The sequence below is a fragment of the Rhodamnia argentea genome, chromosome 7 (assembly GCF_020921035.1).
Source record: "Rhodamnia argentea isolate NSW1041297 chromosome 7, ASM2092103v1, whole genome shotgun sequence".
Taxonomy (NCBI): domain Eukaryota; kingdom Viridiplantae; phylum Streptophyta; class Magnoliopsida; order Myrtales; family Myrtaceae; genus Rhodamnia; species Rhodamnia argentea.
In genome coordinates this window covers 661,657-677,269 of record NC_063156.1, presented here as the reverse complement: position 1 = coordinate 677,269, position 15,613 = coordinate 661,657, and the positions used below count along the sequence as shown (strand labels likewise).

Sequence of the window (15,613 nt, the reverse complement as noted above, 5' to 3'; positions counted from 1 at the left end):
TGTCATGACCCTTGCCAGCCAACGTGAGGGCCACCAAGCACCAGCCCTTGCCCAAATCTGGGCCAGGAGAGGGCACTGCGGCCCTCGCCGACCCCAAGCAAGGACGTCGTGGCCCTCGTCCAAAGCCAACTAGAGCCGCCACACCCTCACCTGGCCTAGATCTAGGCGAGGTTCGCCAGTCCTTTCTCCAAAACCAAAAAAAAAAAAACAAATGAAAAAAAAATTACAAAAAATTAATAAAAATATCAAAATATTTAAAAAGAATATCCACATCAGCACTAATATTGCCATGTAGGACAATCAACGTCCATGTCAGTGATTTTTTTTTTTTATCAAAATTGATCATATGAACTTGATTGACATAAATATAAAAGATTTAGGACTTTTTGTTAACTTTTTCCTTGTTACTCGGAGACGATGAGCTTAGAGGGCTTCTAGCTAGCAGTAGAGTAACCCCAAAAGCCAGTTGACTTCCTTTTGCATATGCAAGGGCCAATTGGGCCCAAGGGTTCACTTGGAGTAGGATAGCATATTTGGATCACTGAATGTGAATCGCCACAAGTTAGGGTCTTCCTTCTTGTTGGAAATTGGAATGACTAACCATGCTCGATCAGCCGCTTTCTGTTGAGCCCAAATGAACTTCGGCGATTCAACTGCACTGCTCATTTGCTAAGCCTATTTTGGTTGGGATCCATTCATTTTTTTTCTGTCCTATCTTTCTGGTTTACATTAGGACGCGGAAAACCACCTTCGATATCGGAAACTTTAGGCTTACAAAGTATCTTGCTAATCACATAAAGCAGATTAGGCGCAAGCAAAATTCTCAAAGGATACAACCTATCAATTTGTAGAGATTGAGCAAGTTTAGTAGTTTGACGAATCCTCTCTCCATCAGTCCGCGCTAGCATATGTTGTGTAAGCTATGCACTTGTGGCTAGAAGTGATCAATTCCCGATTCGGTTCGGTTTCCGATTCCAAAAAATTGAGAACCGGGACCACCGGTCTGGTGCGGTCCCTGGGCGGTTCTATTGAATTGGACACATGCCAAAAAAAAAAAATGCACCATTTCCGGACGGTCCCGGTCCAACAAATATAGAGGCTGGACATAAAAAGTTCGAGTTCATTTTCCGAAACTGGTTTTTCAAGGCAAAGCGGAGAACTTTTTGCAAGATTGTTTCCAAAATGCACATGAGATTCAAGCAAAAACGATCTCCCTTTGGATCAAAAACGGCTCGGGAACCAAATGAGGTAAGATTGAGATGAGGATTTCGTTTGGGGACTAAAAAGGCAAGATCGAGAAACTCCATGCGCATGGAGTTTTCTTTATCAAAATTAAAAAAAAATTCGATTGATCCGGTCCTGGTGTACCCTAGAACCGGAACCGGACCACCGGGTCCCAATCCGGTCCGGGCGTTCCCGGTTCGGGCGGTCCGATTCGCTCACTCCTACTTGTGGCCATCACGAGCTACTGCTAGATATGCAAGATATGCACGATGATTGTGTAATGATATCATCAATTTTCACCTCACGAAATATTTACGACATTCCCTGTCCATGTGTCGAATTTTATACCTATGCGTTGTTAGTTAACCTTTTTATAAAATAAGCCTAAAAATCGATGATTACTGCATGTCCAAATTTTCGGGCTAGTTGCTCGTGCCCGAAAATAGCACTGCATGGGCATCAAACTTGGGTCATCAAAATAGGGAAAGAAAAGTCCAGCAAACAATAGCTAGCTCCATTCCAATCAATTGGATCGGTAGATACAAGTTGTGCACAAATTAAGTGCAGAGCACACCTGGGGAAACAAAATTAACCTCATTTATGCATCTTATCAATTCCTTTAATCTGGCAACTCCATCGAGATCTTATAGATCAACAGCATCACGCTAGAGTTTCACAAACATATGATGTATATTCCAGACAATTATATAACTTCTCTCATATGTCTAGCTGGGTATGTTTGAAAAGTGACAATGATGGTCATGGCTAATTAACATCAGGCATTAGCCATGAAGCGAGGCGTAACGATTGATCAAGGCCAAAGCATTACTGGTGAGATGCGCGATGGTCAGTATCTCATTCCTCACCACCGTCTTCATATTGCCGTTCATCATGCTCCCGGAAAAGCCATCGGAGCACGTGTTCTCATCTGTGAGGGCAGCGCTCACCCACGTCTGGACGTCGTTCATGATCAGCCCGAAGTTGGAAGACCCCTTGATCTCGCCCATCTCGCCGATGGACCGCCTCAGCTCGTCCACCGAGCTGCTCAGCTCCTCGACGCAGTCCCGCATCGCCCCAACCTCCCTTGACTTCATCCCCTGGGCCCGGGACAGCCTCACCATCATGGTTGAGGTCGAGCGCGCCTTGTCGAGGGTGACATTGAGGGCAGCGCCGGCAAGGAGCTTGGGGCTGGTTTGGACGAGGGTGGCGTGGCTGGAGAGGGAGGTGTAGCACAGGCGTGGGTAGGTGGTTTTACTGCACGACGTTCTTATGAACTCGGTGTTGGTCGATGCTTGGGCTGAGCTAATTGAGATGGCGCAGGAACAAATGGCAAGGCAAAAGAGGAGCGTTGTTGCTAAATTGGCCAAAGCACTCGATCGTTCCATCTCTCTTTGTGACTGAGGGTGTTTGTGAGTGAGTGAGTGAGTTGAGGAGTAGAGTTGGGCGATGAAAGTGGGAAAGGAAGATCTCCAATTTATAGGGAAAGAAAGAAAGCGAGCCCAAGTTGTGAACCAAAAGGAGAAAAAGGGTGAAGGGTGGCTCGTGGGATAATACGATCTTTTGAACGTCTGAGCACAATAATCACAAAGATGTTTCAGTTTGCAATATCCATGTGGGAACATAATTAGTTGAGCATTTCCCCGGTCGACTTGATAGGTGAATTGGAATTGAGGCAGCTGCCACAACTTGGAGGGACCAGGAGGTCCCATGGGCTTCAAGCAGTCTTCTCGATGGCCATCTTTAGCGACCAAGTTCGCAGCGTATTGCGACGGCGCCACATCAACTTGCCCTCTGGTGGCCAGCTTCGGGATTCCACTTGCACGACTGGAGACATCTTTCCCTCCAGCATTTTCGGACTTCTCTCTCCGTTTATGGATAAGTTTTGGGGAGTTTAGGTCAGATTCCTTTCGGTCCTTTTGGGCTCAGGATTGACACGTCGGGTTCTTATCCGGAGGAGAGTTAAGGAGGGATCGAGCATCCCTTGGAACTTTCGTGCCCCTTTCTTTGGCTTAAGTACTTGACCACTAACGTCAGAAACTAAGTTAAAAGAGGAAGAAAAGAAAGAAGATGCATGAGCCGAAAACCGAGAGGCCTTTCTATAGAGAACTTGAACATCAAAGTCATATTGCCTAATCGCCGACACATGAAAAACATTTGAATCGAGGTCAGGCCATTGCTATTAATGAGCCCTCTCTATCACAACATCTGATCATTCTCGATGATTTTGCTTACCAATTTCGATGGATCTACTATGAGGAAGCGGTAGAATTTTAAAGCATGAAGTAAGTGCCTCAGTTTCTTGTCTCAAGTCATTACTGCAAATGAAATTGTTGAATCTAAGCAAATCTACTTGCCCATGACCCAGTATTCCATACTATCCCACCTTTGACTACGAGCATTCCTAACTTGATTAGTCCATAATTATCGCATTAAACCTAGGTCGATTCCTACATATGTACCCATCCATCCAATAATTCTTCATATTTTGGCAGGACCAAGATCTACCCACTCGATTCGAGACCTAAGTTTAAGCAGTGTTTATAAAGACAACGATGCGCGAGGGAAGCTGTACAAGACATTCTGTCGAAATATCTCTCCTTGCGAATCATGGTGCTGATGTGGCCCGACACCTACCTATGTATTCCCTTTTTTTTTTTTTTTTTGAAGAGAGGGGAGAGGGGGTGGTGGTGTTTTGTGTGCTTGCGCGCGTTCTCCAACATTTGAGAACGCACGGATTGACACGCTTTTCACAAACAACGGATAACGGCAGAAAAAAAGCGGCGGCTCTCTTTACCTTCAGTGCATGTGGGCGTGGGCCTCGGGTAGGGCCCACTTTTACGGACACTCCCGACAACCATCATGGAGTCCGGCGGCTGACATCACACAAATAATTCATGGGTTTTACCATGGTCCCAGGATCATTCGTTATTCGTTCACTGTGTTTGAATGGTATATAATCGTCTTGCTATGTGGAGTGCTCTAATTATTGATTAAGCCAGATTACTCTCTCTTGTCCTAACTGACTAATCTTCTTCCAAAAAGATTCATCGGCTTTTTCCTATCCACTGTGATTTTACAATTTCTAGCTATGCAACAATAATGAATTTGCGGATTGAATGTAAATCTCGAAAGTCATCTATCCATTCCCTACAAGTTTCACAAGCCATAATCGGATTTAGTCCTATAAATGAGCGGCCCAACTTTTTGCTCGATTGACTGGTTTGTAGATATGAATATTGATAGATATGAAAATGAAATTGACATATAATGTAAATCGATTTTTTTTTCCAGATAATTTGGCCTGTGATCATTAACCCATAACCCAATTAGTAGATTTGAAAATATAAGGTAAGTGGGTTGTCTCTCTAGAAATCAGGATCTATTTCAACTACTAAAATATCTTTCACCAATGGTAACTTTTTGGTTTTTTACTAAACAGGTTCAGTAGTGATTCGACTTTCTCCATGTGAAGGGTTTAGTCCAGTAAGCTTGGAAGATCGAAGCGCAAATGCGTTGAAAGAATATGCTATTCCGGATGTACTCTCCTAGTCCCGTTGCTCCATATAGTCGGTCACTCTACTGTTTTTGAAGTCGGCTTATCTAAAAATGATTTTGTGATCAATTGGTATATCTTTTATAGCTCTTCTCTCCCCATCTAAAGTTATATTTAGATTCGAGTGTTCTTCTATCCGAATAATAATTACATCCGTGATTTACTTATGTGTTTTTTCAACCTGTTGGTGTTGTTGCTATCTTTATATGGTGATGGTGCTAGGAATGCCGAATTTAGGCGCGCACCGCCTTTTGGCAAAGTCATAGCTATTGGAGAAGAAAATATTGGCGTGTGCTCATCACCGATGTTGATGCGAATTCGGTAATCGGTTGCCGGTTGTGCTTTGTTGTTATGACCGATCCGTTTTTATGAAATGAACGAGTATCTACATGCTTACCAAGTTGATTTACCAAGTTAATTTATCTTTCAAATTTACTTGCTTTGTTTGATTTACATCGTTATTTTGAAGTTTTTTCTTTGGTTGAATCGTTTTTTGAAGTTATGTACTTATCTTTCAAATGAAATGAAAATTTTCTTTCCGACAAAAAAAAAAATTTGTCACAATTAAAATTTTAGGATTGAATTGGTAAATTGTCAAAAGATTTAGGATTAAATTAATCAAATTAAAAGATTTAGAACTGAATTAGCATAAATATAATATGTTCATGAGTCTTTTATAATTTTCTCGTTACTTTTGTCCTTAACCCATAAAATTTTGACACGTGGCTCGGACCATTAACACTATAAACAGTCGGCATTTCAACCGACCCACTTCTTCGTACAACATAGATATCCAGTGAGATTTTATCTTATCTTCTACTTGCCTCATCCCCAACCTCTTGCCCATACGTTCAGTACTCCTGTTTCCATTTCAACAAACCTCCATTTCTGCACGTTTCAAGCTCATTCCCTTAACAAGTATGGGGGCAATACTGAACTGGTAACCCCGGATCCTTGTTCGGTAGAATCCAGTATTCCTCGGTATGGTGTCGAAAATCTGCCCATTCATAAGACCTCCATAATAGAGTATGTGTGGTCCACTAAGTTTGGTCGATTTAAGGCTTTTCCAGCAAGCAATAGCTCCATTTAGAATCATTCGATCACCAGATACAAGTCTAATAAATGTATGCGCACATTAACTGCAGAGCACACTCGGGGAAACAAAATTAACCTCATTTATGCAGCTCGTCGCAACCTTAACCGCGCCATCAATTCTTTTAATGGGACGACTCCATCGAGATCTTATGGATCAACATCATAACACCTAGAGTTTCACAATGATATACTGTATATCCATACCTTCTCTATGTATCTAGCTGGGCACGCTTGACAAGTAACGATTATGGCCCTGGCTATTTAGCACTAGGCATTAGCCATGAAGCGAGGCGTAATGATTGATCAAGGCCAAAGCATTACTGGTGAGATGCGCGATGGTCACTATCTCATTCCTCACAACCGTCTTCACATTGCCATTCATCATGCTCCCGGCAAAGCCGTCGGAGCACGTGTTCTCATCCGTCAGGGCAGCGGTCACCCACGTCTGGACGTCGTTCATGATCAGCCCGAAGTTGGAGGACCTCTTGATCTCGCCCATCTCGCCGATGGACCGCCTCAGCTCGTCCACCGAGCTGCTCAGCTCCTCGACGCAGTCGCGCATCGCCCCAACCTCCCTCAGCTTCATCCCTCTGGCCTGGGACAGCCTCAGCATCATGGTTGAGGTCGAACGCGCCTTGTCGAGGGTGACATTGAGGGCAGCGCCGGCTAGGAGCTTGGGGCTGGTTTGGACGAGGGTGGCGTGGCTGGAGAGGGAGGTGTAGCACAGGCGTGGGTAGGTGGTTTTACTGCACGACGTTCTTATGAACTCGGTGTTGGTCGATGCTTGGGCTGAGCTAATTGAGACGGCGCAGGAACATATGGCGAGGCAAAAGAGGAGCGTCGTCGCTAAATTAGCTAAAGCACTCGATCGTTCCATCTCTCTCTTTGCGACTGCGTGTATATGTGAGGGAGTTGAGCAGTTGAGTTTGGGCGAGGAAAGTGGGAAAGTAACGTCTCCAATTTATAGGGAAAGAAAGAAAGCGAGCCCAAGTTGTTAACTAAAGGAGGTAAAGGGTGAAGGATGGCTAATGGGATACAGACGGGGTCGATCTATGGCCGGCCCACGTAGATAAGGATTTTGGAAGGAGGAAAATGCTTTCGTGATAGTACAATCGTAGACTGTATAATCTCAATTATAGATCCATATATCATTATCGCATATTTTTTATAAAACACTTACCGATTTTTTTTTTGTCAGAAAATCTAACTTGCCTTACTGGCTATTATTAAAAGATCTTACATAAAAGTCCGGACAAGGGGCATCGACGCAAAGAAGCTCCCAAAGGGGTTGGGGACGGGATGAGGTCCAAAGGGCCGAAATATAGTTAACCCTATGCATTTTAGCGACCCAATTGGATACCTAATTAGCCTCCGTATTGCAGTGGATTAGAGAGATATTTGGATTTTGGGCCAGAATTAGCTGATTGAAAGATCGTGCGATTAAAAATAATTAATGGTACTATCAGACTGTCAATTTTTTTGAGAGAAAGATAGAGAGTTGAAGGTGAACGATGTTTTGAATGTCTGATTTTAATAATCGCAAAGGTCTTTCGGTTAATAACATCCATGTGTTAACATAATTAGTTGAGCATTTCCCGATCCGACTAGATAGGTGAATTAGAAGTGAGGGAGCTACTACAACTTGCATGGACGTGGTCCCATGGGGGTTCAACCTGTCTTCTCGATGGTCACCTTTGGCGGTCGAGTTCGTAGCGTACTGCGACGGCGCAACACCAGCTTGCCCTCTCGTGGCCAGCTTCGGAAGTCCACTTGCACGACTGTAAACGTCCTTCTCTCCAACATTTTGGGACTTCTCTGTCTCTTTTTATTGGATAATTTTTGTGTGCCTTCTAGGTCAGATTCCTTTCGGTCCTTTTGGGCTCAGGATTGACACGTCGAGTTCTTGTCTGGAGGAGACCTGAGGAGGGATCGAGCATCGCTAGGATTTTCGTGTCCCTTTCTTTGGCTTGAGTACTTTGCCACTAACATATGAAACTAAGTTAAAAGGGGAAAAGGAAAACAAAACGGATGGCGCTATTTTCATCGTCGAAATAACTAAATCTATCTCCATTTATACTAAAAAGAGGTACCATCAATCTTTCAATTGCAGTTTAAAGTAATGACATCCTCTCTTTGTCTTATTTTTTTCTTTTTTCTATTTATGATAGTTACGATAACTAAGCATTCCACATGTTTTGTTTCTTATTGTATAAAAAAAAAGAGCTTTCTCAAATATTCTTATAATGTTTGTACATGCTCCGTGAAAAATTATCTCGTTAATAGTAAGTAAAAAAGATACGCTTTGATATTGTATAAAACTTAAAAACTCTCTTCTTTATCATTGATCTTTTAACAACTCATCTATTTTTTGTTCCTCTTATCTAAAAAATTTCACTTTCTTGGTGAACTTTTAATTAATTTTGTTAATTGCGCTCGTGTGTGTGTTGGTGGGATACTTTTATACAAAGAATGTAAGACATTAGAAAAACATCTCGGAATACAGTAACAATTTAATGTACAATGAGATATCTTGATATTTTTTCACAAACAGTTCTTAGATGATGTTTGTTTTTGTCAATCCAAAATGATGATATTTCACTAGAATTTTTAGAAAAAAAAAATGTTTCTTTATGCAATGTTTTGATATAATTAAATTTTATCTTCTTAACAATTCATCCATAAATGTTATCGGCAACGTACAAAAGAAGCAGATTTCTTGGAATATTTCTCTTTTCGACAAACAGATTTTTATTGGAATTAATTTCTAATAACAGTAAAAACATAGTATCTTTAAAATACATGAAAAATCGACAATAAACAATAATTATGGTAGGCAAATCTTAGATAGATATAAATTTAGGACCACCAATTTTAATTGCAATTGAATGATAGAGGGAAATTTTATCTTTCTGGTGAAAATTGGATGGATTTAGTCATATATAGGGTGGAAATAGCGCCGCCCAAAAAGAAAGAAGATGCATGAGCTAAAACCTGATGCGGTTCTATATGTAGAGAGGTTGAACATGAAGCCATATAACCTCATCGCCAAACACGTGAAAAACAATCGAATCAAGCTATTCTATGATCCGAACGAAGGATCGAAAATCTTATAATGTCTACATGATCGTGCCAATGCCCATGGATTTACTTTGAGGAAGTAGCAGAATTACAGAGCATGAAGTACATGCCTTATTTTTTCATTCCGAATTATCACTACACATTTTATCACCACACGTGGAATGGTTGAATTTAAGCAAATTTACTTTCGACGTAGTGTTTCATAATAGATTTTTGTAACTCGATTGGTCCATGATGACCATATTAAACCTTGTTTGATTGCTCTATGTGTACCACACTTGATTGAGATTGCGATCTAAGCACTGTTTAAAAAGATAACTACGTGCAAGGGAAGACGTACAAGATATTCTGTCAAAATATCTTTCCTTGGGAATCATAATGCTGATGTGGCCCAACACCAATCGAGAGAATGTCTAGCCACGTTGGCAAAATAAAACGTGGAAAAAGTCCGAATGGATGGGCTTTAACGAAGGACGAATAAAACGCAGAAGAAAGCGAAGGCGCTTTCGGCTTTACTTTTCGATGCATGTGGGCGTGGGCCTCGGGTAGGGCCCACTTTTGTGAACGCTCCCAGCCATCGCGGAGTCCGATTCCGTTGGCCGACAATCACACAAATAATTGACGAAGAAATCATTCTTCATTCAACCACTGGATTTGCATGAAAAGCCGGATGATTAGGTGGACATACGAAGGACGGACACTAGAAGTATTTTAACTTCCGTACGGCCTCATTGAAGTGTCAAAACTATCTTTGGAGTACTTTAATGTCACATCGAAGAAAAAACAGTCACTTATGCATCTTGGGTAATAAATTCTGCAATAATAACATGTTAATGAGGTGACCCTTTATGAAAAAACTATCAATCTCTCTCACTTGGTCTCTCTCCATCGCTAGGCAATATTCACTGATCATCAAGCGAAGCACAAGCTTCCTAGCACAAAGTTTGAGCGCGTAAATTAAAGTGAAATGACTCGCTACGATCGGCAATAACCATTTTTCTCGCTGCACGGCCAATTGTTCCAAGTGGAGTACACCCTTGAAGCCATTATCAAGGGCAGTCCACGGGTCCGATGTTGTTGTCCTCGGTGTGGAGAAAAAAATCCGCTGATAAGCTCCAAGAATCCAGTTTTACATAATTTAATTATTTTTCACCTTCCTCTTGACTTTGTTGATACGAACTCGAGCGCTTTTGCTTATTCTTCTGTCCATCGCAAGATTCAGCTCTTGATTTTCCCCCAAACGTCGGTTGAAATTAAGATTTCAAGGCGAGGTAAATTTAGAAACAAAACGCCAAGCATTATGTTAGGCTTTGAAGAAGAGAGGAAATTTGGGGCTTTCCATGTAAGGTGACGTAGTTTAAGGGCTTCTTCATTGAATTTTTCCACAGTTCCGGCTAGCCTCGTCAGTCAAAAAAATATTAAAATACAGCCAAGTCGGATTTCCGACATCTCAAATCTAAGTTGGTATTTAAGTGTTGTTTTTTTCCAAGAAAGTGACATGTGATTTGGCGAATAATTTTTGTGATAAAATGAGCGCCACAAAAATTACAGCACTTTTAATGTCTTTTCCGTGGAATTCTGTTTACCAAAATGTCAGATTTCTTTTTCTTGCACAATCTAATTGATCTTCATCCGACAAGATCTATCGGCTTTTCCCATCCGCTATGATTCTGCATTTTCGAGCTACGCAACCCCGAGAAACGAATATTCGGATTGAATGCAAATCTCAAAAGATAACGATCCGTACCCTAGTTTGACACGTTTATGAGTATCCTCGTTTGGGCTTTCAATTGACTCACTTCACTTATAATAATAATAATAATTCGATTAGGTCTTAGTTTTATATTTAAGATTTAGTAGGATAAATTTTCTTGTCAGTTTATCTATTTGTTATGATATTCTCTCTGGTTTACGAATTGTCATTCACGGAAAAAATATCAAAAGAGTCCTCAATCTATTACATGGAACAAATTTAATTCTAAATCTTTTTTTAGTGTCAATTGAGTCCTAAATTTTTTACATTTGTACCAATTCAATTTTAAACCTTTTTTTATTGGTGCCAATTCAGTCCTAAATTTTTTGTATTTATATAAATGAGTGAATATGATCAATTTTGATCCGAAATCGATAATGCGGACGGCAATTATCCTACGTGACACTAATACAAAAGATTTACGCCTCAATTGGCACAATATAAAAGGTTTAGGCTTGAATTGGCACAGTATAAAAGGTTTATGACTGAATTGGTACAAAAAAAATTTAGAACTAAATTGGCACAAATACAATATGAGGATTTTTTGGACGCTTTTCTTGTAATTCATGTTACCATCCATTTCTGCAACATCATGAAGAAATGATAAAAATGAATAGTGTTCCCTGTGCCCTTTTGGCCCTTACATAAGCTCTCTTTTGCTTTCTTCTCTTATACATTTCTTTCTCTTCTTCCTCGTTTTTGGCTTAAGAGTAGAGTGGGGAGCAAGAGGAGAGCAAGAGGGGACCCAACCAATAAAGTTATATAAGGCCATAATTATTGAAGGAATTTGCAGTTTTCTTACTATTATATTTGAACAACAAAGTTAAAGGTTAAAAAATAGAGTCATAAAGTGATGATTAGGAATATTGAAGTTAATAGTGTCTGATGTAACAAAACTATTACAATCATGAGACTATTCCTACTTGAGCTACGATATTTTGATGGCATAGGGGCACTAGAAGTACGAAAAATTTCATATGACGCTCACTTTAGTGTTAAAATCTTTCAGCGACTCACATAAGTGTCAAATCGAAGAAAAAACGATCACTTAGGGCGCACATGATAATAGTTCTATTACTCTTATTTTCTATTTTTTTTTTCAAAGAATAGGTTTGGAATAGAAATCCATTTGGTAATGCAATTTTATTTTTCTATTCTGGAGACAAATTTTTGACTCGGAAATAGATGTAGAAGACAAATCCGAAGTAGAAAAAAGTCACTATTTTATTTCTGGAACAAAATAAAGAAAAAAGTTCGGGCCATCCAAAATTTAGGGCATCACTCGTTAGGGCTTCTTCTTCTAAAGTGCAACGCATAAGCTTTTTTCCCTGCTTAGCAAAAGTGCAATGTAGGCCTCCATCTCCAGATCCCGTCGCCACCAACAGCAACTTGTTCTCGGTCTCTCTCTTTCGTTCTTCCCATCACTCGCTCTCAATCTCTCTCTTTCGAAGGTGAACGACCTCTTCAATCCTCTATGTTTTGTGTGCTTGTAGAAACCGTTAATTTCGCTTTGATTTGCTGGAGTTTTAATTAGAATTTTAGTGCCTATGAGAATTAAGTGGTGGATCATCATAAATCTATGATCTTGGTTTCTTGCTAAGTGCTATATTAAGCTCGAAAAGCTGGAATTGTAGCATTATTTCCAATTAGGATGTCGGATACTCTGTTGTTGATTCCCCACAAAAGAGTAAATTAAGAGTTGTTATGCCAAATGTATCTCCGGAGTTGTTGCATTTGGTGGATTCTGCAATCACGAGGATGCCTAAGAACTTAGAAAAGCTGAAGAATATTGTTAGTTGCGCTGAGAATTTTGGATTTGGAGATGAAATGGATAGTATCGCCTTCTCGGTAGTTGATTCTCTTATTGCCACGATGGATGGTGTAGAGAGTTTTGAAGAGAATGAAGACAACAATCACCCAAGTGTGATGTTAAACTCGTGTGCGGCCATTATTTTGTACTGTTATTAAACGAATTTCTGTTCTAGAAAATAAAAATTTTATGCTGTTATCAAATGAATTTCTGTTCCATGAACATAAATTTTGTGTCGTTATCAAACACGTATTTCGGCTCAAAAACTTGCCCAAGGAATAGAAATAAGAAAATCTATTTCCGGCCGGAAATAAGGCGAAGGAAGAGAACTGTTGTCATGTGCGTCCTTAGGCTTCGTGTGTTTTCCAAAAAATAACTTCTGGCAAAATGTTTTCCTGATTTCCGATGTTCGGTTCACAGAAAATAAATGAATTAAGGAAAACACTTTTGTCAATGGAAAAAACACCATCAAAAGTGGGGAGAGAGGAAATCATTTTCCTTCATTTTTCTCCCCTCACTTCCTTTTCTTTTTTTATTTAAAATAATTCCGAATTTTTAGTTTTATTTTTTTGCCTTTTCTTTTAATTATTATTTTTGTTTTCTTTGTTTTCTTCTTCCTTGACAGGGGGAGCCTCAAGCTCGCCAGTGGCCGATCGTGGTGGAGGAAGGAGGAAAATGAAAAATAAAGAAAATAAAAATAAAAATAACAGAGAAAAGAGAAAAAAAATAATTAAAATTTTGATTTTTTAAAGAATGAATAGAAAAATAAAAATTAAATTAAATTAAATTAAAAAGAAAAGAAAATAAGAAAAATAAGAAATTATTAAAAGAAGTGAGCGGAACAAAATCAAATCCAGTTTCCCATACCGAATGGCAGAAAATATTATCCAGCTGATTTTCATGTTTCAATCGAATACCGAAAAACGTTGTCATTTTTCGAGAAAATAACTTTCTAGAGAACATTTTTCAGAAACACTATTTTTCGCAAAACGAAAGACTCTGGGACAAATTTCAACCAAAAGTTCTATATGGAATTTCAAATTAATTTTTTGCTCCGACATGGCTTTTTAAAAGAAATTGGAGTCCAGCATGGAATTTTTTTTTGTCCACCTGGCAAAATAAAGTAAAGTACGTAGTTTCTTTAGGGACGACTCTCGTGATTGAAAGTTGCAATGATAGGAGGAAGTGCTGGAAGCTTTTTCCGGTTAAGGTCGACTTTCGGTGGTGATGCTTGAACCGAGCTTGAAGCTAGTCAAGCTTCATGGACGGAAAACAGACAGAAAGATCATTCACCATGCTTTCTCAAACGCAATGACACTGACGGAGAACGAATGCAAGCAGTGAAGAGTAGTGACGACTAGTGACGGGCGATGACGCAAAAGAACGAAGTCTGAGTCCACAGGAATTAGGGTACAAGAATTTGAGCCGAAGCTTCGTTGAAACGAATTTGAGCCGCTCGTCATGCTCCTGCTTCCATCGCATGCTTCAGCCGTTAATTTTGGGATTGTCTATATAGCAAGAATTTATTTATTTTTTTGTCGAAATGAAGCTGACATCATTCATTCGGTGAAAACGGACTTACACAAACTAGATTTTGCATAATCAAAAGATAACAAATCCCATAAATGTTGGGGCGGTTTGGCACTCCAGATGGACAGGAGTGCATTCCTCTGGTGGGATTTGGCTAGCCAATCCGCTGCTTCATTAGCCTCGCAGGAGGTATAATCCACGGCCACCACCTTGAGTTGGGCCAAAATAGAATTGCACTCGTGAAACAAAAATCTGAAAGCTCATGGGCCATCTTCAGGATTGGCCAGAAAGGATAAGATGGATTTGAGTATCTTAACACTTTGAATTTAGAGTGCTAGAATTTGCCCCAAAAAATTGAATTAGGGTTTGGAATATGGAAAAATGCTTGATAGTCACATCAGATTTCTAATAAGTTAAATTGGAATCGACACTTAAGTGATAGTTTTTCTTAAGTAGCACTAAAGTGATCCGATGAAAAAATTTGATTCCAAAATAAGCGCCATATGAAACTTTCACACTTTTAATATTTATGTGCCATGTCGGACGTGCGGATGAACATTTTCGAGACCTGCAGGATCTTAAGTCTTTTCAATGGCATGGACGAGGAGAAATTTCCCCATATTGTGCAAGTTATGTTCAAATGCAAACAGATTTATTAGATTTGAAAACTTAGGAATGAAAGGCTGCACGCATGGTTCTATTGCCTCTACGCTCAAAAGATAGGTACTGGCACTTTGTTACTAAATTCTGTTTCTCAAATGACTCCTCGTGTAGTGGAAAAATTATTTAAAAAGTCCTAAATCTATTATATTTAGGCCATTCAATCTTAAATCTATTAATCTTGTCAATTGAGTCCTAAAATTTTTCAAATTGTGGCAACCCGACAAATTTTTTTCCGAAAATCGCTAACGTGGACATCAATTGTCCTACGTAGCATGACCTCTAGACAATTTTTTTAAAAAGATGTGTTTTTTATGTAAATTTATTTTTCTTTTCTTTTCTTTGTTTTTTGTCGATGTGGATACGGGCTATTCAACGTGACACGGTCAGAGAGCCGACATGGACAATTTTTTATATTACGTTACATTTTTATTACTTTAATTATTTTTTTTTCTTTCTTTTCTTTGTTTTTCGGAAGTGGCCGGTGAGGGCCCAACGACCTTCAGCGGCCACTTCCAAAAAAAAAAAAAAAGACAAGAAAATAAAAAAAAAGTTTAAAATTTGAAAAATATTACGTATTATAAAAAAATATTCATGTCGATTAGTCATGTGCCGCATGGGACTGCCGGTATCCAGGTCGGTGATTTTCAGCTAAAATTGACCAAATCGACTCAATTGACAATAGGGCGGCTATTTTCACCCATATTTTGGCTAAAACATTTATTTTTTCAGTCAAACAATCAAAATGCCCTCATCCCTCACTCTCTTCAATTTATTGTTTCTTTTTCTATTAGACTAATTGACAAAATTATTTTTATTTCTATCATTTTTCTTGTCAATTTCACAATACAAATGCTCCTTTATACTCAATAAGATATCATCTTATCTTGCATTATGTTATTACGTTGCC

General features: G+C 39.5%; 2 protein-coding genes across 2 annotated transcripts; both read right to left on the bottom strand.

Annotated features, from left to right (window-relative positions):
* Positions 1–1,991: 1,991 nt before the first annotated feature.
* LOC115745997 (21 kDa protein-like) lies at positions 1,992–2,681 on the bottom strand. Its single transcript, XM_030681673.2, has one exon. It carries the CDS (start codon positions 2,607–2,609, stop codon positions 2,007–2,009), a length of 603 nt encoding a protein of 200 aa, XP_030537533.1. The 5' UTR covers positions 2,610–2,681; the 3' UTR covers positions 1,992–2,006.
* Positions 2,682–5,839: 3,158 nt separating this feature from the next.
* Positions 5,840–6,819, bottom strand: LOC115746134 (21 kDa protein-like). The gene has a single exon (XM_030681845.2). It carries the CDS (start codon positions 6,747–6,749, stop codon positions 6,147–6,149), a length of 603 nt encoding a protein of 200 aa, XP_030537705.1. The 5' UTR covers positions 6,750–6,819; the 3' UTR covers positions 5,840–6,146.
* Between the last annotated feature and the right edge of the window lie 8,794 nt (positions 6,820–15,613).

Bases quoted from the DNA above. Each gene is read 5' to 3' on its own strand.
- LOC115746134 (XM_030681845.2), bottom strand. From the start codon at position 6,749: ATGGAACGATCGAGTGCTTTAGCTAATTTAGCGACGACGCTCCTCTTT.
- LOC115745997 (XM_030681673.2), bottom strand. From the start codon at position 2,609: ATGGAACGATCGAGTGCTTTGGCCAATTTAGCAACAACGCTCCTCTTT.